The following is a 25050-nucleotide window of genomic DNA, read 5'->3' as shown; positions in this document are numbered from 1 at the left end:
ACCTCTGTCTGTCCATCTGTTTGAGGATGGCAGTGCTACTTCTATTTAATTTCGTCCCAAACAATTTCCATAATGTAATCCAAAAGTGCCCCAAAAACTTTGTATCTCTGTCAGAAGTAATGGATTTGGGAACCCCATGCAAGCAAACAACCTCCCTGAAAAATAGTTTGGCTACATTCGAGGCATCAGAAGTTTTTCGACAAGCGATGAAGTGAGCCATCTTGGAAAATCTATCGACTATCACAAATACTGAGTCAACTCCTCTTTGAGTCCGTGGTAATCCCAACACGAAATCCATTGCGAGATCTTGTCATATGCCTTAAGGAACGGGAAGTGGCATGTACAATCCTGTATTTTGGGCCTGACCCTTCGCCGTTTGGCACGTATAACATTTTCGGACTATGCTGCCAACATCCCTCTTCAACTGAGGCCAGTAATATCATTCCTCCAAAGTAGCTATGGTTTTGTCATGCCCCAAATGTCCGCTCAAACCTCCACCATGTAGGTCCCGAATCAACTTCTCACGCAAGGAAGAGGTAGGAATACAAAGTTGATTGCCCTTAAACAAATACCCATCGTTGATATGGAAATCTGCCATAGGCTCGTGATTCACACACTTGCTCCAAATCTGCCCAAAATGATCATCACCTCTATACAACTCCATTAAGCATTCAAATCCCACAATTTCCTAGGAAAGTGTGATTAATAGAGAGGCTCTTCGGCTAAGGGCATCAGCAACTTGATTCGAACTCCCAGATTTGTGTTTGAGCATAAAAGGAAATTTCTGTAGAAAAGCTACCCACCTAGCATGCATCTTATTGACATGCTTCTGGCTGTTAATAAACTTTAAGGCTTGGTGATCAGTGAACAACACAAATTCCTTCTGCACAAGGTAGTGTTCCCATTGCTTCAAGGCTCTCACAATTGCATAGAATTCTTAATCATAAGTGCTCCATTTTTGTCTGGCCTCACTCAATTTTTCAGAAAAGAAAGCCACAAGTCTCTTTTCTTGAGAGAGTACTGCTCCAACACCTACACCACTGGCATCACATTCAATCTCGAATACCTTGTCAAAACTTGGCAAGGCTAGTACTGGGGTAGTGCACAACTTTTCCTTAATGAGGGCGAAGCTCTTATCTTGGTCCTCTCCCCAACTGAATCTTCCTTTCTTCAGACATTCAGTGAGTGGTGCCACTATGGTGCTGAAATGTCGTACAAATCGCCTATAGAAAGTGGCTAAGCCATGGAAGCTTCTCACATCGGACACTGATTTTGGAGTCGGCCAATCTCGGATTGCTTTTGTCTTCTCCTCATCCACATGTATACCATTCTCACCAACCACATAGCCCAAGAATAGGAGTTTATTGGTGCAGAACGTGCACTTATTCAAGTTGATGTAAAGCTGATTTTCTTTCAACACGTCCAGGACTTGTCTCAAATGGGTGAGATGCTCTCCTTTGTTCTTGCTGTAAATGAGAATATCGTCGAAATACACAACAACAAAAGAGCTAATGAAAGGTCTAAGTATCTGGTTCATTTATCTCATGAAGGTGCTAGGAGCTTTGGTCAACCCAAAGGGCATTACCAACCATTCATAGAGCCCCTCCTTACTTTTGAATGCAGTCTTCCACTCGTCCCCGGGCTTGATTCGAATTTGGTGGTAGCCGCTACGAAGGTCTATCTTTGTAAACATACTAGACCCCGAAAGTACATCCAGCATGTCTTCAAGTCGTGGAATAGGAAACCTGTACTTCACAGTTATTTTATTGATGGCGCGACTATCAACACACATGCGTCAAGTCCCTCCTTTCTTAGGCACCAACAAAACGGGGACTGCGGACTCATGCTCTCTCTGATAAACCCCTTCTTCAATAAGTTTTCAATCTGCTCTCTCAAAATTTCGTTCTCTTTCGGATTCATTCTGTAGTGAGGCAAATTTGGAAGGCTTACTCCTGGCATGAGGTCAATCTGGTGCTGGATATCTCGTATAGAAGGCAATTCATTTAGGAGCTCATCTGAAATCAAAACCTAAAAATCATTTAATATTTGTTGTACTTCGACTAGAACCATGTCTCCTTCCTTCCCAACCACCATAAGCCCTTTTACCACTATTGGGCAAATGCAGTCAGAATGCCTTGCAAAATTCACAATTTCTTGTTCGCTGCTTGTGAGAGTAAGAAAACTTTCTGACCTTTGTTTGTTCGCACCTCCCGTCCATTTGAGAGGAGCCATAGCGATCTTATAGCTATCCCACATAAATAACACCACATTGTCACGTCCCCGGAAAGTAGAGTCAACATCAAACTGCCAAGGGCGACCCAAAAGAATATGGCATGCATCCATGTCAATGACATCACATATCACCTCATCCTTATAACGTTTTCCAATGGAGAGCGGTACTTTACACGTCTCAGTAACCTGAACAGAAGGCCCCCTCTTCACCCAGCCAAGGGAATATGGATTGGGATGGTTCTCAGTTGGTAGTTGTAACATACTTACTAATTTCTTTGACACAAAGTTCTCACAGCTTTCATTATCCACAATCACTCCGCACACTTTATTCTTAATGGAACAAAGCGAACGGAATATGTTATGTCTCTGTCCCTCTTCTTTTGGTGACAAGAGGACTCGTTGCAGCACCAAGTTTAGTCTCTCCAATCCTTCCTCAACAGCAAACTCTACTCCATCATAATCACCTTCATCCGCCACTTCTTCTTCTACCTCTGAAAACGCCTCACGCTCCACCAAGTTAGCTTGTCTTCGTTCTGGACAATTATTGGAGCGATGTCCAGATTTTTTACACTTATAGCAAATATCAACTGAAGGTCTGCCATACGGATTCTCCCTTTGAGATGGAACTCGCCCTGTTCCTCTATTAGCAAATTTGGTGTTGCCTCCTTCTATATTAGCCTTGTTCTGGGAACTAGATGAGCTAGCGGTCGTTTTTCCTTTGTCAATAGCACTGTTTAGTGGTTGTTCAATAGGTGTGGCAGCCCTACGATAGTTGGTCGCCGCTCTCTCAACTCCAATCATCTCAGCCTTTAATGCCATGTTAATGGCTTCCTGTAAAGTCCAAAGATTCTGCAACCCAATTTTATCTTATAAAGCAATTTTTAGTCCATTAATATACCTGGCTACTTTCTGATTTTTAGATTCAGTCAAATTGTTGTGCTCGGCTAGTTTCATGAACTCATGGGTGTAGTCCAACACTGATCGGTTGCCCTGTGTGCATCCCAAATACATGCGATATAAAATCTGCTCATAGTCAGCGGGTAAAAATCGATCCATAATAAGTTGTTTCATCTTCCTCCAGGTTCGAACCCTATTCTTTCCCTGTCTCTGGCGAGTTTTCTGCAACTGATCCCACCAAATAGCAGCTGCAGATTTCAAACGAAAAGCTACCATCTTAATGATTTTCTCCTCAGGGACCTCCATAATCTCCACAAATCGCTCAACTTCCACCATCCAGTCTAGGAACTCTTCAATCCTTAAGTTTCCCGAGAAAGGAGGGATATCCGCCTTAATCCTATAGTCGTCACAGGTGCCTCGGTGTTGGTGTTGACGATTGTGGTATTGAGGCGGATCCTCAAAATCCTCTCCGGAATCTGATTCACTGTCTTCAATTGCAGGCCGCCTGTTGTTTCCTTGTTGTCTCTCACCATGGGCATTTATATCGCGATGATTCCTTTGGTTAGGACGCTGCAGATTGCCAATGTTGGCTGGTGGAGGGTTTCCAACGTCGTTTCCTCCGCTATTTCCAACAACCTGCAACAGCAATTGGAAAATCTCTCCAAGTTGTGTGGACAAATTGTCAATCCGTTGGTTTTGGGCATTAATTTCAGCCTTCATGGCAGCAATCTCATCACCCATGGTCGATTTGATGGAGAAAGATAGCAGTCAACGATATGGAGACGGATAAACCGTGCTCTAATACCACTTGACGCAGCAAGAAGAAAAGATTTCAAGCAAAATCTCTAAGAAATCAAAGGGAACTGGATTCCACCAGAAAGTTTAAAGAAATTTCCAGAATTCTATTAGAAAAAACTGCTACTAAGAGAAAAGAAAAAAACTTTAAATACTACCTTAGCAACAAGTAATCATAATAGCAAACCCTAACATGAAAAAAGACTAAAATAGACATAATCTAAAATAGAATTATGCTGTAATTACTATTCTGTCCCTGTGCACTGTTCATTGTACTGTTCACGACACTGTTCACGGCACTGTTCATCGTACTGTTCACCGACGCACTGTTCACGACACTGTTCTATATCACGATTTCAACAAACTGGATACAATCCAGTGCCCAATAACATACACATTCATCTACACGGATATATATATATACATACCACGACGTGAATACATGCAGAAGATAATATAATTTACAATGCGGCAACAATGCTAGTCACCACTTCAACCTCCCGACATAATCCCTACTTGCATTTGGACTTGCAACATCTACAACACAAGGTAAAACCTCATGAGTCATAAAGACTCAGTAAGGGTGCAAATGAATGTAAATAAGATAATATATGCAATGCAATGACAAGTAAATGTGCATGAATGATGAGGCATCACTACTCTCCGAACCTACTTGTTCGAGGCACTTACCTCACATATTACCCCTAGCATGCATTTAGTCTCCTCGATGGTCACAGGACTCCACTAGACTACCTATAGAGCATGCACAACACACTACTGCACACAACATATATTTAACCATATTACCAAACATTCGCATGAACGCCACCATTGGGGTCGTCCCTTACCTGGCTCGAAGCCTTATCTCTACCACAGGCGAGAACGCTAGCCCGAACTTTGAACTCTTCTAGGATCACCACCTCCTCGGTCAACCCTAAATGCAATCACAAACCCAACAATAAAAATTAAATGAGGGTTTATGTTTTTGCTATACACCGCAAAATCACCCATCAATAATTTCCAATAAATCCCAACCGAGGGTTTAATCCAACCAATAATTATACTACATTAACTCGTTTAATGCAAATTAATTTGGAAAGAAAATATTAATTATTTTATCTCATCAAATCTGGAGGAGAAAGTCGATCGAACGCTCACACCGGCGTCGCCTCATGAGACGTCACCTTGCGCTCAAAACCTCATTTTCGAGCTTCCGGCACGCTCCTCGATCCCCAAATTAATTTTCATAATTTTCTCCCATTTTTCTGACATTTTCTGATATATTTTTTTTCCTTATTTTCTCCTTTTTCCAAATTTTCTTCTTTTCTTTATTTTTCTTTTCTTTTTATTTTTCTCTTCTCCTCCATGTTCATCTCCTTTTTCACACGTCCATTGTGTGCACCAGCAGTTGGCCACACGCCGCTGCTTGCCGCTGTCCAGCCTTCATCAGCTAGCCCCCGCCGTCATCGGCTACTCCCCGACCGCCCCTCGACCGCACCACAACGCCGCGAGCCCACTACCAACGCCGGCCTCTCTCACCCGTGATGCTGCCATGGCCGACGCTGCTTCACTTTCCAGCCATCTCCGGTCGCCATCAGCTGTGCACAGCGCCGCCGTCGCTACTGTGTACAACCGCATTGGCAGCCTCCACCGATCATTGCTCCAAGCCACTGCTGGTCTGCTTGCGTCGGCCATGGCCGCCATCCCTACAACAGCCGCGACCGACGCCGCTGCCTCCCGCTGCTACTCATCGGCCAACCACCACGATCCCAGTTCTTTCTCGATCTCGATCCCTCTCAAGCTCTCACCCAAGCTCTCATGCTCTCTCTCGCGATCTCTCACTCTCCCCTGTTTCAAATCCAAGAAAAGCCACGGCTTGCTCCAGCGCATCCAATGCGCATATATATATATATTTATATATGTATATATATATTACACATAATATATACATTTAATTACACTATAAAATATATAATTATTTAATAATTACACCTTAACCCCACTGCCACTTCATTAATTCCATTTAGGGATTTTTAATAATCACACTTAGACCTTCCAAGATCTTAATTAATTATATCAAGCTACACAGAATTTTGATTTATTCAAAATAATAATAAGCTATTACTCGTTAAGATCAATCTTATACCTGTGCCTTCACAGGACCTTATCTCAACCTGAAAATACTGTAGGGTTAACTTATTTATAAAACCGGGCCACCCTTCGGGCCCCTCTGACTTACCGGTAATTTCTGGGTTGCCCCTCACAAACATTCGGTTCAACCAATTATTTAAGCTTATACAACAGCTATACCGGAAACTATTCCCAATCTGATTTCTTTCAACATCATTAGTCTTATTTCGAAATGCTCGACAATCTCTTGCCCCATTTCCTGGACATCCAAGTCTTAAGGTATTCCCTGTCGTCGATTTGGTAATTTGCTAATTCATTTCTCGAAACTGACCTTAGGACCCGTCGGACTGCTTATTAGCCAAATTACCAAAATACCCCTCCCCAAGGCCCATGATTTCATTTTCCGCCTCTCTCTCAAAGAGCACTGTTGGAATTTTATTTATTTATTTATTTTTTTAACACCAATAACACAGGGTGTTACAATTGGTTCATGAAAGGGTAATATTACTGGACGAACCATGGGGAAGACATGCTAGTAATGCCTCCAAATGTTATTGTAAATAAATATTATAAAGAAGATAATTTTAGAGATCAATTCAATACGTATGAGCAAATGGTAATGGATGCGATAGGGCCATCACATGGGCCTACTATAATGTAAGAAACGTTTAGCGGAAGTGGTCATCAATCGTACAATATTGAAGAACCACCTAATTGAAATATAAAAGCATTTTATGATATGTTATCTGCTACACAATCCCCATTATACCCGGGCTATGACGCAGAGAGTGAACTTTCTGTTGCAGTTATGATGTTGAGCATTAAATCCGATAACAATATGCCCGAAGGCTGTTATAATGAAATCATGTAGTTTATGCAACATACAATGCCAATTGGTAATCATGTGTCTGATGACTTTTATCATACTAAGAAGTTGGTTTCTAAGCTTGGACTTGGTTATCAGAAGATCAATTGTTGTCCAAATAGTTGTATATTGTATTATAAGGATGATCAATTTGAGACGAATTGTAAGTTTTGCATTCTTCCTTATTTTAAACTAGCAAGGAGTGACACGAGAAAATTTAAAGAAATTTCTTTTAAGAGAATGTGGTATTTGCCCCTCATACCAAGATTACAAAGAATCTATGCTTCAACGATTACTGCTTCGAACATGAGATGGCACTATGAAAATCAGATAAAGTTTGGGATACCCCTTTCATCCATTTTGTTTCTAAATACCCATTTTGTTCCTATAGTTAGGTAATCTTTAGGTCTAGGGACTAGCTTCCATATTTCATTTTTTTCAAGTTGGTTCAATTCTTCCTACATTGCAATAATCCAACTTTCATCTTCTAAGGCTTCATTAATGGTTTTGGGTTCTATTTGTGACAAGAAAGCAGCATATTAACATTCATTTCATATAGATGACCTAGTTTTAATTCTGTTGGATGGATCTCCAATGATTTCACTTTCTTTAACATATTTCCTTTCTCTTGGAAATATTGGTTCTTTCTCTTGATGCATTGCATTTTATTCATTCAATGGGTCTTTTTCTAATGTAGTTATTTTTTTTTTATTTAAAGAAACTTTTTCCATATTTTGATTAAGATCATTTTCACCATCTTTTTTATGCTTTGGGGTTTCAATGCTTAAATCATCAACTATAACTTGGATTGTTTCTTCTACAACTAAATTTCTTTTATTGAAGACTCAATAGCCTTTACTTTGGGATGAATATCCTAGAAAAATTCTCTCATCACTTTTAGCATCAAACTTCCCTAGTGAGTATTTTCCTTTATTTAATATGTAACATGTGTTACCAAAAACATAAAAGTGTCCAACGTTTGGTTTCCTACCCTTATAAAGTTCATAGGGGGTTTTCTTTAGGATTAACCTTATGGAAACTCTATTTAAGACATGGCATGCAGTGTTGACAGTTTCAGCCGAAAAGTACTTACATAAATTTTTGTCACATAACATAGTTCTAGCCATTTCTTGTGGAGAGCTATTCTTTCTCTCCACTGCTCCATTTTGTTGAGGAGTCTTAGCGCATGAAAGTTGTGATCTACACCACTTTCCTCACAAAAACATTTGAATGATTCGTTTTCAAATTCTCCTCTATGATCACTCCTAATCAGAGAAATACAAAAGCATTTTTCTTTTTGGACTCTTTTGCAAAAAATTTCAAATGATTTTAAAGTTTCATCTTTTGAGGCAAGAAAAATTACCCAAGTGTATCTAGAATAATCATCTACAATGACTAACACATATTGTTTTCCTCCTATGCTTAAGGTTCTCATAAGACCAAATAGATCTAGATGTAATAGTGTTAGTGGTCTAGATGTGGATATTTCATTTGTTGGTTTAAAGGATACACTGATTTGCTTACCTTTCATGCATGCACCACAAATGTAGTCTCTTTCATATTTTAGCTTGGGCAGTCCATTTTCAAGATCATGCTTAACAAGTTTATGGATTAGATTTATACGAGTATGAATTAGTCTATTATGCCACAACCAAGAGTTTTGAGAAACATGAGACACAAAACAGTCTTCTAATAGAGATGATTCATGTAAGATCATGTATATATTTCTTATCCTTTTTCCTTTTAGTTTTACTTCATTTGTCTTATTACAAATAACTTCACAACAATTAGAATCAAAGCACACCTTAAAATTTATGTCATATAGTTGACTAATACTAATTAAATTATGTTTAAGACCGCAAACAAGAAAAACATTATCTAGAACAAGATTTTCAAATTTAATAGAACCCAAACCAATAATCTTACCTTGTGAGTTGTCACCATAACATACCTTGTCTCCTTCTTTGAAGATGATGTTGTTAAGGAGCCATTGGTCTCCTGTCATGTGACTTGAGCACCAATTATCCAGAAACCATTTGCTTTTTGAAAATGAACAACCTACAAAAAGAACAATCAAGTTGCTCCATTTGGTTTCCAAATCTTTTTGGGTCTATTTATGTTAGAGTAAATCACATCTTTTGGAACCCAAACTTGCCTAAATTTATAGGGGTTGTTTCTTATGAAGCATTTGTTTATTGAGTGACCAACCTTTCTATAATAATGACAAGAAATTCTTCTTTTTGAAAAATTTGACTTATGAAACTGTTTCCTTGGAATATATTTCTGATTTGAGGCTTTTATGAATAGGGTTGGCAATAAGCTAAGCTACTTGTGAACTAGCTCAAAACTTGACTCGATAATTGGCTCAATAAGCTAGCTTGTGATACAAATGAGCCAAGTTTGAGCTCAAATATTTGACTCATTTACTAAATGAGCCGAGCTTGAGCTACCATTAACTTGACTCATTTGGCTTACGAGTCAGCTCGATATACTTATATATATTAATTTTATAAATTTTATAAATAAAAAATATTTATTACTTAATAATTTTATAAATATATTATCTAAATATATATATACACATAAAAGTAAGGTGATAGCCAGTTTCAAGCTGAGCCGAGCCAACTCGTAGTTGTCATCGAGTTGACCTCGAGCTAAAAAAATCAGCTTATATCGAGTTCGAGTCGAGCTATGAGCCAAGCTAAAATCAACCGATTTGAGGTCGAGCTAGGCCTAGCTCGACTTATTGCCAGCCTTATTTATGAACACTGTTTTACTTGAGCTAGCTTAGAATTAATCAAATCCAATTCCTTGTTTATTTCCAAAATTTCTTTATGTTTCTAAAATCATTTTCAATTTCTTTTTACCTTATACTTGTTTTTCCAATTAATCTTTCATATCTTTATTTTATTTAAGTAAGTTTCTTTATTGTCCATCAAAACCTTTTTCTCATTGTTCCATAATTCCTTTTTAGATTTTAATTCACCAGTTTCTATTTCTAATGAGCTAATTTTATTTTTCAAGTCATTGTTCTTCAGATTTATCTATTCAAATTCACTCATCAATGCATTGAAAGCTTCATGCAATTCTTCAAAAGTAAAATTAGAAGTAGAAGTGGAATGTTGAGAGGTTACCTCTTCCTCAAAGTTAGCCATGAGACTATCTTCTTGTGAATCATCACTTGAAGACAGCTCACCTTCACTCCAAATAACTATCTTCTTCTTCCTTTCTTTGTTTTCCTTCCTTTTCAGCATTGGACGTTCTGTCCTTATGTGTCCTAACCTTTTACATTCAAAACAATGAATTTCATTAGAAGCATTTGAATCTTTTTGGTCTTTGTCCTTTTTAAATTTTCTCCTTTAATTGAATCTTCCTTTTTTTATAAATTTGCTAAACCTTCTAGCTAACAAATCAAAATCATCTTCCTCACTATCTTGAGATTCCCTCTCTTCATTTTCTGTCTTAAATGCTACATTCTTACTTTTCCTAAATTCATCTACATCATTTCTCTTCATCATAATCTCATGTGTCATCAATGATCCTAACAAATTTAAATTTTCAAATAACAGTGTTTCTAAGTCCTTAGCTTTAGTTATGGCTACAACTTTAGGATCCCAAGACCTAAGTAAACTTTTAAATATCTTTCTCTATCTTTTCACTAGTGGTGTGAGTCTTTCCTAGAGATTCTAGTGCAAATACTATATCATTGGATCTAGTATACATATCTTTAATAGTTTCATTCTCCTTCATTGAAAATAATTCATACTCATTGATAAGCAAATTTATTTTGGTTTCCTTTACCTGACTTGTCCCTTCATGAGTTACTTAGAGTTTATCCCATATTTCAATTGTAGTTTTATAGGTGGAGACTCAGTTGAATTCTTTAGGAGAGATAGCACATATGAGAGTGTTCATAACTTTAGCACTTATCTCCATGTCCCTCATTTCTTCAACTGTCCAAGTGTCCATCTTTTCTTCTTCAACCAACTTCATTTCTTTCTTTATAGCTTGCATGATGCTAGAATCATGCATCAAAAAAATAAACATTCTTTTCTTCCAATAATTATAATTAGTGCCATCAAAATAAGGTAGACGAGTGATACTTTGACCCTCAAATTGAGAAGAAGATGCAAAGTGTGCCATGTAAAGATCTTTATCCCTAGGTGATTTAACCTTTGAAAAACAATTGGAATTTGGTTCTGATATCAATTGATAGAATTAATATTAAGGCACATATCAAAGAGGATGGATGAATTGGTATTTTTAAAAAAGTTTATTGGAATTAAAAAATCTTTTGATTTCAAGAATGTAGTAGAAACTGAAGAAACTAATTTATCAAGTAGACAAATACAATGAAATTGCAAGAAATAAAACAATAGACATTAACACAACTATATATAGTGATTCGGCTTATTTAAACTTAATCCACTACCTTAGTTGTTTATTAAGGATTTTTGAAAACCAATTCACTATATGGATAAACCTCATGTCTTCGTGAGAGGCCCTCTAGCAAAATTGCTAAGAAAGTACAAATCTCTTACTGAAGATGTAGGCCTTCTAGCAACAATTAAGAAATAAAAAGAAATTGAGAATAGTACAAATTTAGAGTTTACACCCTTTGTTACAAGTTCTTTCAAAAACAAATAAGCCTCGAAAAGAGATGCAATGCAAGGTTCCGGAATTTTGAAGGATAAAAATAAAAATAATTTAAAATTAATTAATTAATTGAATTTTGTGCTTATGGCAATTTATTAAATATTTGTGGGCTGGATATAATTAATGGAAAATATTAGGCAAGGCAGGTAAATGCTTTAGTAAATCTGTTACAGTATTTTATTTTGACTCGGTACATGCTAAATTGGGAAATGATGTCATGGCGCGAAAATTGGTGGTTTTGGGGAAATTATTTGAAAGGTAGGTTTAAGTTATTTTATGCATGTCAAATTTAAAGGAAAAAATTATGTTTATTTGTGGAATTTTGGGGGGGGGGGGGGGGTGGGGGCTAAGGCATGTCGCTGAGAGGTTGGCTCGGAGCCAATGCAAATGCTGAAATTGGGTTTAGTAATGTGATGGCCAAAGTAATAACAGAAAACTAATGTGATACCTTTAATTGTCGAAGGCGCTAGCAAACGAGTGGGCAGCGTGCGAGTGAAGGCTACATCACGGGTTCGAATCTCTCCAACGGAAAATGCAGATTTTTATTCCTCAATCAAGTGGGCAAGAATTTAAATAAATAACAGATATGGCAGTATCATAAACAATGGTGGAGGTTGTTGGCGCGGCTACGATTGTGGCCAGTTGGGGGATCGAAACGCAGGCACAGCAGCGTGGGAAAGGCTGGGATTTTCCCAGCTAGGAAGGCGCCAAAACGGTGCCGTATTGGGCGCCAGCACTAGGTAGCTTGAGTAGTATAAATTGAGATCAACAAGGGTCTTGGAGAGGTGAAATCTGAAAGATGCAGAAACATTTCAATATAATATTTGTATCGCTAATCAATCAATAAAAACATTCCAATATAGTATTTGTATTCCTAACCAATCAACACCATGTGAGACATCCAAAAATTAGAATATACTATTATTCACAAAATATGTAATTTTACACAAAAATTAATTTCACAAAATAATCACACATTCACAAAAGACAAACCAATAAATTTGATCATCTTGATCTTGGACCTCCTGCTGGTGAAGGTTTGCAAGATCGTCTACAATACTAAGGTTTTTCTCAATCTCATTTAGGAAATTTCTTCTTATTATAATGATAATACAGTTTGCATATATTAATGGAATTAAGTAACCTATCCCAAAGTGATGTCTTTCTTCTGCTATGAATATTCAAGCATTTTGTTTTTCTTTTGAAATAATTTTCTGCATATATGAGTTTGAAGTAATTGGTTTCAGGCTCTTCTGTACTTTATGGATTATCCCTTTTCCTTTTTCCTTATCTTTCTTATACCCAGTCCATTTTGAATTGCAAGTAGCAATGAACATTTTTATATGAGCATTCAATTTATGTTCCTATTCAATTATTATTTATGTGTTTCATAGTTAAAATTGCAAATAATATTACAGAAACATAATAGTGTTGGTAAACATGAAAAAAAAAATTATAAAAATGAGCAGTGTAGAGATATACTCGATCAGCAATGAAGGCAATAACAATGACAATGACAAAGGTAGATCTGGAAAACAGAAGGTGACAACAGATGTGGCCAAAAATGAGACCCAGACGACGACAATGATGACGATTGATCTGGAAGTATGAGGCGGCGATGGCAGCTTGCGACGCTGGAGGCGATAGTAGTGATAGGCAGCACTGAGCAGCAATAGGTGATGATGGTAGTTATGGGTGGCGATAGGTGGTGACGGTGACTGTTGTGGGAGGAGATCCGACGATGACAGTAATGGCAAAGGCACAAATTAATATTGTAGGAGAAGAAGGTTTCGTTGAAGGAGAAAATGAGGCTCGAGAATGTATAGGGATATGAAGTGTAAATATTGAAATTAACTGAGGGCAAAATTGTCATTTCATTAGTCAACTCCAAAAGTTTACGTGTCGTTCTTTTTCTTGTTTTCAACACATTTTTAATTTTCAATTTTCTAAAACACTCAAAAATACGTTTACTTATTTATTTTTAAAAATACATTTTCCAAACCACAAAATAAATTTATTCACAAAACTCATAATGTGTAAAACTCGTTTTGGCTATTTTAAACCAAAATAGTTTCCCAAATTCAAAACCCAGAAAACGACCTCCATCATTACGTCCATTCGACTATTCTTCTATATTCTTTTCTCTTTAAGGCTGTGACCATTACCACCATTGCCAACGCCACGACCATTATCAACTTTCATCTCTCTTATTCATTTATTCTCTTTGTTTTGGTCGTTCCCTTCGACCAGCAACTAGCAACACAGATTCACTGTTTAGCAACGAGTCTTTTTGTCTTTTAAGCCAATGCCGAGAGGCTTCAATGGCAAGAAATGATGGTGATGGGCTTCAGCAACAAGGTGCAACAATGACAACGATAACGTACAGCAATAACATACATATATACATATACACACACAGTGAGTGAGCTTCTTAGGTTTAGGAAAGAAAAGAAAGATGCAGAGGGGGGCGGATATGTATGTGTGTGTCTATATATTAAGTAATATATTTATAAAAAATATATTTTTGTGTTATTTTTCTATTTAATAATAGATATATTAAATAATAGATATCTTTAGTTTTATTTATTTATCATAAAAAATCAAGTTGTGCAAGTCATGAACAATGTTTTAAAAATCGGACCGGAGAGCGAACCGGCCTATTAATTGGGTCACGGGTCAGTTGGTCCGACCGGTTAGATCGGAGTGGTCCGACCAGATGATGTCATATATATATTTTATAATTAAATAATATATATATTTAAAATACTAATATTCTATATATTATTATGAGAAATATTATTATTAACTAATATACAACTAATATTTTATATATAATTGTTATATATTTTGTTAAAAAATTAATTAAGAATTAAAAATTTAAAAATAAGTGTGAGAAATGCTATTATTAACTAATATACAATTAATATTTTATATATAATTGTTATATATGTTGTTAAAAAATTAATTAAGAATTAAAAATTTAAAAATAAGTGTGAGGGTGAAAAAAATCAGGGTCAATCCGGTTCTCGGTTCACTGGTTCGATCGGATTTTGACCGATTTTGACTGGATTGAAGAAGATTTAGTTTTTTATGTCAAACCGGACCAGATAGGCCACCGGTTCCTGATTTTGCTGATCCGGTCCGATTTTTAAAACAATGGTCATGAGTTTGTAATTTTATTTTATTATTTTAATTTTTAAATTATATTTATTTTTAATATTTATATTAAAATTTGTAATTATATATCACTTATATTGAATTATTTGGTGCAATCTTATCATTCATAATCACATTACATAATTATCAGTTCACATTTTTAATTTTTATTTTTATATTTTTTTCAAGTTAATTTATTTATTTATTGGTATTTTATTTTTGTAACTAAAAAAAATGTTATAAGATTTATCAACATTAAAATGTATAATTTTTAATAATATATTAAGATTAAATAATTATAATTTACTAAATAATAAAATTTATTAAATTAAATGTCATTAAAAAATTATTCATAAAATTTCAAACAGAACATGTTTTCTAGTTTTATATTTTAAAAAGTAATTTTTTAAAATAATAAAAAGAATGTATTTTTAATTTTTTAAAAATAAATTATTAAAATTGAAATTTAAAAATAAATTTAAAATTTAAAATTAAAATATAAAGAGAACACGGCAGCTACTGTTCCAGAGCTTTTCTTAAACCTTAATCACTAACGTTTAAATTATATAACTTTTAAGTTATTAGTAATTCTAATCAGATAAAAAAATAAGTTCACTAGCTTATACGCTATATTAATAGCTTATAAGCAGTCAAACCGCATGCCTAAATATGAAATTTGTAATTTTTTTGTTAGACGCTGCTTGCTGCGAAGAGTAAAAACACTGGTTGGAAGTAAAATTTCCCTTAAAAATGTCCTATTATTTTTTTTTTTTTTTCATATTTTAGTACCGAAAGTCCTATTTTTCCAAGTTTCCCGCTAACCTCTGCAAACCCTCCTCCCTCCGCCCCTTTCTGCAAACAGCAGCAGACCCTTCTCCCGCTCCCCCTCTCGCTGGATCCGTTCTGTTGCTCGCCCTCGCTCTTTCTCGCTGCCTATCTCGCTCTCTCCCACTACCTCTCACTCTCGCTCGCTCCCCCTCGCCCTTGCTCGCCGCCTCTGCAATACAAATACGGTTTTGACGGGAGGGATTTGGGAAGAGCAAAAATCGAAACACAAGAAGCGTCGACCAGGCGAGTCGGGAGTCGGACCTTCGTTTTCTGAGCATCATACTCGAATTCCCTTTTGCAATTTATCTCTGTACGCCGACAGCAAGGTCTCTCTCTCTCTCTCTCTCTCTCTCTCTCTCTCTCTCTCGGCAACTCACAAATTAGGGTTTCTGACTTGGTTTATTATTGGTCTGATTGATGCTCAATTACCTAAATCTAAATCTAACTTCCATTCTATATTTTTATGTAAATCTGTAATGCTTAAGAATGTGTTTGTGTTTGCTATTTCTTTCTTCACTCCTCTGTTTCGGTTCTTTTCCCCCTTACTGCAATGAATTGGAAGGTCGAACTTTCTGTTTCCTCCCTCCGCTCTTGCATCGATTTTTTTGATCAAATATTAATAAATATTGTGGGTGTGTTTGTGTTTGTCACTTAGATGTAGAAATAAATTAAATTATTTCAATTTAGGAGGCAATGTCAATTTGAAGCCAAAAGCATGGGGTTAATGCTAGGATTTTCATCTAATAATTAGGTATATGCTTGTATAATGTTATTGTTAGTTGCCACAACTGTGAAAGGCATAATGTATACCAAACAGCTGGTCCCTAGAAGCCTTATCAAAGGGACCGAAGCCTTGATGGCATCAATATTTGGAGATATCAGAGGCGGCTGAGGTGGTTGTCGTGTATGATGGTGGAGCTTGGTGGCAATGGTGGCTTTGCGGTGGTTGTTCGTGGCAGTGGATGGCATTGCTGTACTGCAGTTTGTAGAGTGTGTGGTGGCACTTGTGTTTGACAGAGGGAATATTTACCAGAGAATGAGAAGTTGTACATGACTTGCTGGTTCTGTTTCTTTCTGTTATTGGTGTACTAATTTGAATTGAATAGCTAATAGAATAATTTCGTTTTATTGAGTTGTTTTTGGTTTAAACTTCAGAGTTCAGTTGCACATCTGTGTCACTTGTGTGTTAGATCTCATTTTCTATGATTCAAATTAGACATTTTGTTTTCCTTATTGTCAAGAAAATTCAAATCATTTTAGTTCTTGTTGCTAGGTTATGCTATTCTAGAATGGTGTGGTGTACTAGCTGTGCCAAAAATTTTGAGAGGCCCGAATCGGATGAAAATTACACGTGAGTACCTTAACAAACTAGTTATTTTATTTTTCAGTTCTTCTCGTTGATTAATGCACATTTAGAAAACTTTATCTCCTCTAGTTTTATAGCACTTGGGTGTGGCAGACAAACATTGGAGCTGATTACTGGTACTTATTCCTTTTTCTCAGATGGTGTCCTGGATGTGGAAGAGTTTTTGATCAGTACAATTTTTCAAATGAACCAACATTTGTTAAAAATGCTGCTGGACAGGTGGGCACTTTTTGTTTTTAAGTTTTACATTGTACATCTTTTGATTACCATAGAATGTCAAAACATCTCCTGTAAGAGTTACTAAAGACATTCACATGATGCTGTTGAGCATTTGGTTGCCATACGTGCTTAAAAGTATTCAGTCATCGTGAATAGGTTTGTTTGACAGAATTTTCAAAGGTGAATAGTATAGAATATTGGTTCAATATTACACACTTACTGAAGTTGCAAGAAATAAGCATATTATTTGCTTGATATTGTTTCTTTTGCTTTATGGACTTTTTACTGCCTCGATGTCCTAACTTCTGATTATTTCCAGAGCCAATTGGCAGGAAATTTTGTAAAGACTGTCCAAAGTGACTATTCAGCTTCGCGGGAAAGGATATTGAGGATTGGTATGTTGTTTTACATGGCATGTAAACCGCTAAACTATAATGCAACTATCGAATTTAGGCTATTTCTTCTCATTTAGTTTGATTAGTCAATGCACTACAACTGTTTTTACTTGAAGTATGGCGTTGGTTGAGTATATTGTAACATACAAATGACTTGATGTAAGATTGGTGAGGGGACCACTCTCCTACTGAAGAGGAATCTTCAGGTAATATTGAAAGAAAAGCAGAGGAGCAATAGGAGGAAACAAAAGAGACAAAGATCTCGAATGAAAATAACTTCTCCAATAATCAGAAACGAGGTATTGCTGGATATATATATACAAACCAGCAGACACTCTTAAAGAATGTAAGAAACAAAAATACAACAGCTTCTAACTAACTGAACAACAAAATAGAAACACATCTAAGCATTACTAAGCAAAACGACAATCAGTAACAATTAAAATGACAAAGCAGCAGTAGCAGCATTCATTCAAGATTGCAAGTTCACCATGACTCTCAGTCGCGAAATTCAGGAAGCGTGAGTTGCATCAGAGTCGTGCAAAGTGTCGAGTGGCACCGACTGGATCCAAGTTGCTGTGTGTGCGTGATAGAGGCAAGCAAACCTAGGCGATCTTTGCTGTTTCTCCTTAGCAATGGATCTCGACCACTGCCCAGCTTCCAATCCCTCTTATTGCCACTAAATTCTGTGGGGTCTCGGCTAATTATAATAGGCTAAAGTCCAAGATTGCAAGACTGATTGGGTGGTAGGAGGTGGACGAACAGTTCTGGCCCAGATTGAGAAGGCTTAAGGCGTCTTGTTTGTGGCTCCGGTGAAGGGATTGAGCAGCGAATCAGTGAAGAGGAATTCCGGCGGTAATTCCAATCAAATCCTAGGTTGTGTTAGTAAGGTAAACAAAGGGTAATTTCAATTTTGAATTGGTTAACTTTGTTTGAATTGGAGAGGTGAAGAAGAGCAGTATGTATATAACTCCTTGGTCTTCAAAGTACGTTGATTGTGAAAAATCAGCTAAGGGGAGCAGTGCACATAGGAGACCATTGGAGCCTCAATTGCAGCAGAAGAATGCTTTATTTTTAGTTGGAATGGAGCCCCAATGGTAGCCAAAGATGGCTACATTTTCAGGTGGCAGCAACGGGGATGAGGAGTAGTGTAGCCAGAAGAATCAAACACGGGAAAAGAAAATGGATAATTAGTTCAATCTAAGGCGTAAGGAAGCAAGTAGTGGGATTCATGAAGAGTGCGAGGAATTTGGCTGTATGTTCTGCGAGAAGCTGCAGGAGTTTGCGATGATACTGATCGAGCAATAACAATACAACTTCCCTGTTGAATACTTCGATGATTATCGCATGAGTTTTAACAAAGAAGAATTCTTAAAAATGGAGCACCTGGAAGAGAAGTGCAACATTAGAAATGATATTAAAGGTGAATGGCATTATCCAAAGGGAATCTGTAATGAACAGGTTGATAGGGCAGCAAAGGCAAAAAGAGAGTTAGAGGAACACTCTGATTCTGATGCGATCACCAATCAAGACCCGGCCCAAAGCCAACCCGACCACGCCGGAATAATATTTTAATACTTCTTAAGTTTTTAGAATTCTACTTGATTTAGGATTCAATTTCATATTTCTACTTGATTTAGGATTCTCATTCATGTTGGATTATGATTTATTTCTATTAGAATTCTAGTTGGATTTTGTTTTCCAAATATTAGATGGATTTGGATTAGGCAAATATTATAAATATGGCTAGGATCTAGAGTTTGTAATCAAGTTTTTCTTAATCAAATTTCAGCAACCTATTTGGGTTTTCTTAGCAAAACAGTCTTGTTTTTGCGTCTTCTTGAAAGCCAAGTTTCGACCATTGAAGTTTGCTCTTTCAAGGGTTTATTTTGGTGTGTTTTCTTCACACTCGCGCTACACGCTGCGTCAGGTGGTATCAGAGTGGTTAATCAACCAATCAGATGGCAAATCTTGAAGGTAACGGTAGCAACCAGCCTCGTGACGGTGATCAGGGGTTGTCCGCAGTTTGAAGAGCAATCGAAGAACAGCGGGAAGTAACTCGTACTATCCAGTAACGATTGGAGCAACATAGCAACCAATTGGGTACTTTACTACGAGTTGATGATGACAGGAACCTGAATAATGGGGTGAATCAAGCCGGAGCGGGAAGACCACCCATTAATCATGTCCTTGTTAATCCTAGAAGACCAGTGATTGAAGATAGCGATGAAGAGGATGATTTTGGTCGAGTAATAGCTAACCCTGGTGGTAGAGGGGTTAGGAGGAATGTGCATCAGCACAACCACTGGGGCAACGATGAGTATAAACTAAAAGTTGATATTCCCACCTTTAGTGGAGATCTTGATATTGAGGGGTTCCTGGATTGGATCACTGAGGTTGACCGTTTTTTCGAATACATGGAGATCCCAGATGAACGACAAGTAAAGTTAGTGGTTTACAGGTTGAAGGGCGGTGCACCATCTGTTTGGTGGGAGCGATTAAGAGAAACGAGATTGAGGGAAGGCCGACAGCCAGTTCAGACATGGAGACGAATGAAACAACTGTTAAGAGGTAGGTTTTTGCCCCCTGACTATGAACAATATATGTTTGAAGCTTATCAAAGATGTGCACAAGGAATGAAGAGTGTGAATGAATATACCTCTGAGTTTTTACGAATAGCGGAGAGAAACCAATTGTTAGAAAGTGACAATCAACAAGCAGCTCGTTACTTGAATGGATTGAAGCCTGCTATTCGTGATAAAATTGGGGTTCAGATGGTTCTGAGTGTGCAAGAAGCAAGGAACTTAGCTTTAAAGGCTGAGTTAATGTTGAGTGAGAGATCTCGTAATGACAACTATCGTCGGTATAGTGGGAGTGAAAATAAATAACCAGCTTTTGATAAAGGCAAGTCAGTTCAAGGAGCGTAACCCTCCAATCCACCCCATACAGTCAACCCTAATAAGGCTACAACGGGGGGAAACATTTGAGGTACTACTTCTAATCTTCCAAAATCCCCTAATCCTTATGCAAAACCTATTCTTTTAAAATGTTTCAAGTGCAATGAGGTTGGGCATCGATCTAGTGATTGTCCAAGGAGGAAAACAGTTAACATTGTAGAAAAGGAAGAGGACGATGTTGCTGAAGAGGAAGTATATTGCGGGCCTGATGGGGAGGATGTCGAAGAAGATTATGGACATGGGCAATATACCTGTGTAGTGAGGAAGTTAATGCTATCTCAAAAGAATGAAGATACTACTCAATGGCATAAGCTTTTTCGCACGAGGTGTATGGTGAAAGGAAAAATCTTTGAGTTGATTATTGATAGTGGAAGTCAGGAGAACATCATAGGAAGAGACGTGGTGACAAAGATGCAGTTAACTCCTGAAAAACATCCAAGCCCTTACATGATTGGATGGATCAAAGAAGTTGGTGGCATACATGTGGATGAACGTTGCAGGGTGCCTTTCTCTATTGGTAAGTACTCTGACGAAGTCTATTGTGATATTGTTGATATGAATGCTTGCTATATTTTATTTGGGAGGCCTTGGCAATTTGATGTGGATGCTAAGCACTCGGGTAGGAAGAACACATATTAGCTTGAGAAAGAAGGTGTGCGTTATACTTTGTTACCCAAAGTGGAAAAGAATCAAACCAAAGCTTCTAAAATGGAAGGGCGAAATTTTCTTACCATTGCACATAAACACACTGGGTTTGTGAGGGAGTGTAAGGATACTCGAGAGGTTCACTTATTGGTTATTAAGGGAGAGAGTGTGAGTGAGCTACTAAAGGTGAATCAAATTCCAGTGGAGGTGCAGGGATTGTTGGAGGAATTTCATGATGTGGTTCCTGAGGAGTTGCCTAATGAGTTACCTCTTATGAGAGATATTCAACACCACATTGACTTGGTTCCTGGTGCTAGCTTGCCTAACCTACCACACTACAGGATGAGTCCTAGGGAGAATGAGATTTTGCGTGAGCAGGTAGAGGAATTGTTGAGAAAAAGGCACATTCAAACTAGCATGAGTCCATGTGCAGTGCCAGCATTATTGACACCAAAGAAAGATAGGAGTTGGAGGATGTGTGTTGATAGTAGATCCATCAACAAAATTACTATTGGTGGATAATAGCCCTCATGACTGGTTATTCTTTCAATGTGCAATTGTGGTGCACCATGGAGGTGTAGGAACAACTACTGCTGGTACTGAACTTGAACTCTATCAGATTGCCCTAGAGATTGATCTTGGACACTCAGGAACGAGGGAGAAGAAAAGGCCTAGAAGTAGAAAGAAAGAAAGGAGGATGATCCGCATAGAGAAGGTTGGAATTGGATGAAGAGCAATGGCTACTTGCGGCAAGTTCTTGGGGATAAGAACTCTCTTAAGGGAGGGGGGAATTTTCATGACCCTATGAGCAATAAAGGGGTATTATTGTAATAGGGTAGAATAGTTTGTTTTGGATATTTTAACAATTAGTTAGGAGCACATAGGTGTATGTGCAAGGCTGATAGGAGACAAATATGCCTATATAAGGCTGCTGTAAACGGATGGGATTCTCGTTGAATGATAATTGAAATTCCAATTTCTCTCTCATTCCTTCTCTCTGCACTATTCCCTCCCTTCTCTCCCTAATTCTATTCAATCTCTCCCTCCAAATTCTACTCTCTCTCTCTCTCGTGAACTCTTCTCACTTCCCTTTCTATCCTTAATCAAATCCTAGGGTTGTGACAAATAATAAACATATTTAACATGAAAAAGATAAATCACATGATCTGTAAGACGTCTAAAATACAACTTCTTTTAGAATATTCAAACAAATAGATCTTGCACAAAATTCCACTTAATGAAACAGATTCAAAAGTCATTTAATACTAGAAAAAAGATAGTCTTATAGCCACTCATATTTTGCACATATTAGTACCTAATTGCCAAATATTTGACACCATACAACAAAGATTGTCTTATAGCCTTTCAATGGAAATTTTCTTTTACTTCCAAAAAAGTTTTATGATTGCATAAAATGCTTGATGAACTTTTTCACTATTTATGTGAGTGACATCCTAAGATATCTATAGGAATAACATGATCTTCAAGTTCCATCGCAACATCATTTAAACCTAATACTTTACTAAACTTACATTCTATATGTTTGATTTTCAATATGCTTAACTTGGAGCCTTTGAATTAGTTGTATACATAAAAAACTGGTGTAGTTTGACATTTACATACTGTTTCCACTGTGAAACTCATTTTTATTGTAGCTTATGATGATATAAACAACTTGGCAAGAGGCTTGGAAATGGATGACGCCGACATTGTTCTTCGTCCAGCTGTAGCCTTCTATACGGTGTGATGCTTCACATTTGAGTAGCTCTATCATTAACATATATGCAATTTCTATCAAGTGCCTGATTTCTGAATTCACTATACATTTTGAAGATTGCACTTGAACGAAATTTCACTAGGGGGCGCAGGAGGGAGCTAGTTGAGGCTACTTGCCTTTACATCGCTTGTCGGTAAGGGATCTTATTTGATAATGGAGAAAAAATTTTGTAGGCTAGTGTATAAATTTTATGTTGAAAAAACAAAAGAAATTGATACAAAACAGAAATTGCAATTCACTGGAATTTGTAACTATGAACATAAATTGTGAAAAGGCAGTGGACCTTCTTCAAGACAAAAGCAGTTTAAAGGGTGGTTTCATGTGAATGAAGACAAAAGCAGTTTAAAGGGTGGTTTCATGTGAATGCAAAAAAGAATTAACCTGACTTATAGCCAGTGTTAAAAGGCAATTAATTTGTATAGAAGATACAACTTGAAATCACAAGAAAATGACAACCTAGTAACAATTAGCATTTATGGTAATAAGTGTACAACATTGAACAAAAAATAGGGGAAACAGTTTAGGAAGTTGTGCTCAGTGCCTCTTCAGATTTTTTTTTTAATTTTATTTTAATTATTTATGGTTTTTAGAGATTATTTAAAGTAAGATAGGTGGTAAGTTACCATACCATTTAAATAAATTTAAATATCCTAGTGTAATATTTCTTGTTATCTAGCCAAAATAAATAGGAAGAAGAAAAAAAAAATCAACAGCATATCAAGCTTTAGTTCCACTAGTTTATCTACAACCTTATCATACATAATAGTCTCCTACCATGTTTCTTAATACTTTATTTTGTTAAAAGAGTTGTTCCTTTCCATCCACTCTCTTTATGTGAGCCTCTATTGGTCTTCTTCTCACATGATAAAATTGTCTTAATCGTGTCTCAAGCGTCTTATTTTCAATAGGAGCCACCCTCACCTTATTTAGAATCTAATTTCTAATTTTATCTTTTCTTGTATGATTATATATTTGTCTTAAATCCTTCTTTATTACGCTCATATTTTGAACATGTTTGGAAATGAACTTTTCTCATGACCTAGAATGAGAATCCTGACTACCACATGGCCCCAAAAGAATACTAAGCACTAGGCCAAGTAATCCTTGAACAACAAAGCTTGTATTATTTCGTAGTCATAATGTCCATTCTAGGACAAGTTGCCATGCAAATTAATAAAGTAAAGAACAATTGTTTTCAAGTCAATTCTACTTACCAAAGGATAAAGATCTTACCAATAAGTAAATAGAGTTGACATTGAAGGATTACAAGACAATTTTGATAATTAGGTTTGCATGAAAAATGACCATTTGAACAAAATGCGCCTATCAAAAATCAACCGGATTGTGAAGATGGATGAATTGGGCTTAATGTTAGTTGAGATTTGAAAAACATAAAAACTGATTTAAGTGAGCCAACAGACAGTAAATAGATAAGAGGCATGGAGACGAAAATGAAGTTAGCTGTGAGTAAAGCTTTTGTTGAAAAACACAAGTGATGAAATTATATTATATTTGCTTGGGAAAACTTTATTCAGTGTGGCATTGTGCAAGATAAAGCTTTTTGATGATGATAATAAAATATAAATGAATTCCATATGAGAGTATTCTAAGGATAATGAAATCCAATAATGAATTGACAACCATACGGCTTGAAGATTAGAATTAATCTTATTGAATAGATTTTTTTTTTCCCAGCATGGCATTGCCAAAGTATTTAAATCCCTTCCACATCTGTTGCCTCGCATAATATTTTATCAAAGTACCTGCTAAACAGTGGGATTCGGGCTTGATATGTTGTTGACCGGCTAACTAAGGTCACCAAGTTGTGGCAGGGCTAATATCTATTGAAACATGAAAATATTGTGATCAATACATATCGGAGAATTAGATTATGATCACCTCCGTGTTGATTTGCCTGCTTCTCCATATTTGGCATTGTTACTTTGCATATGGAAAAATGTTTTTGACACTGGAACTGTGTTAGCTAGGACAAGGATCAGTAAAGAGTTGACAACATGGATTGTGTGGTGTCCATAGATAAGTTTGAAAGGAATATTCTTCGCTGAATTGCTTATGTTGCAATTATACGCTTATGCAGATTTTGGCATGGCTAAATCCCATTTTTGTCAAAT

General features: G+C 36.7%; 2 protein-coding genes across 7 annotated transcripts in view; one reads left to right on the top strand and one right to left on the bottom strand.

The window, feature by feature from the left end:
- Nucleotides 1-937: 937 nt before the first annotated feature.
- On the bottom strand, nucleotides 938-1792 carry LOC127804579 (uncharacterized mitochondrial protein AtMg00860-like). Its single transcript, XM_052341452.1, has 2 exons — nucleotides 1590-1792; nucleotides 938-1466 (listed from the first exon to the last, which is right to left on the bottom strand). Exons 1-2 carry the CDS (start codon nucleotides 1790-1792, stop codon nucleotides 938-940), a joined length of 732 nt encoding a protein of 243 aa, XP_052197412.1.
- Nucleotides 1793-15583: 13791 nt separating this feature from the next.
- The window catches only part of LOC127803852 (transcription factor IIIB 60 kDa subunit-like), a 123170-nt gene continuing 113703 nt past the window's right edge, over nucleotides 15584-25050 (top strand). For 3 of the 6 annotated variants that reach the window (XM_052340428.1, XM_052340427.1, XM_052340425.1), the window contains exons 1-6: nucleotides 15587-15885; nucleotides 16833-16910; nucleotides 17063-17144; nucleotides 17464-17539; nucleotides 22797-22882; nucleotides 22975-23051. In XM_052340428.1, the coding sequence (XP_052196388.1) occupies nucleotides 16849-16910; nucleotides 17063-17144; nucleotides 17464-17539; nucleotides 22797-22882; nucleotides 22975-23051 (383 nt within the window). In that variant the 5' untranslated portion in view covers nucleotides 15587-15885; nucleotides 16833-16848. Of the gene's footprint in view, nucleotides 15886-16819; nucleotides 16911-17062; nucleotides 17145-17463; nucleotides 17540-22796; nucleotides 22883-22974; nucleotides 23052-25050 lie in introns of all 6 variants that reach the window. The other 3 variants (XM_052340431.1, XM_052340429.1, XM_052340426.1) reach the window with 3 other exon arrangements.

Source organism: Diospyros lotus, chromosome 6 (assembly GCF_014633365.1).
Source record: "Diospyros lotus cultivar Yz01 chromosome 6, ASM1463336v1, whole genome shotgun sequence".
NCBI classification, from domain to species: Eukaryota; Viridiplantae; Streptophyta; class Magnoliopsida; order Ericales; family Ebenaceae; genus Diospyros; species Diospyros lotus.
Note: the sequence above shows the minus strand (reverse complement) of the source record. Positions and strands in the feature narration are given on the sequence as shown.

Excerpts from the sequence above, each read along its gene's own strand:
- LOC127804579 (XM_052341452.1), bottom strand. The coding sequence starts at position 1,792 with ATGTGTGTTGATAGTCGCGCCATCAATAAAATAACTGTGAAGTACAGG. Across the intron at positions 1,467-1,589 it reads AAGGAGGGGCTCTATGAATG|CAAGAACAAAGGAGAGCATC; the intron begins GTTGGTAATGCC and ends TCTCATTTACAG.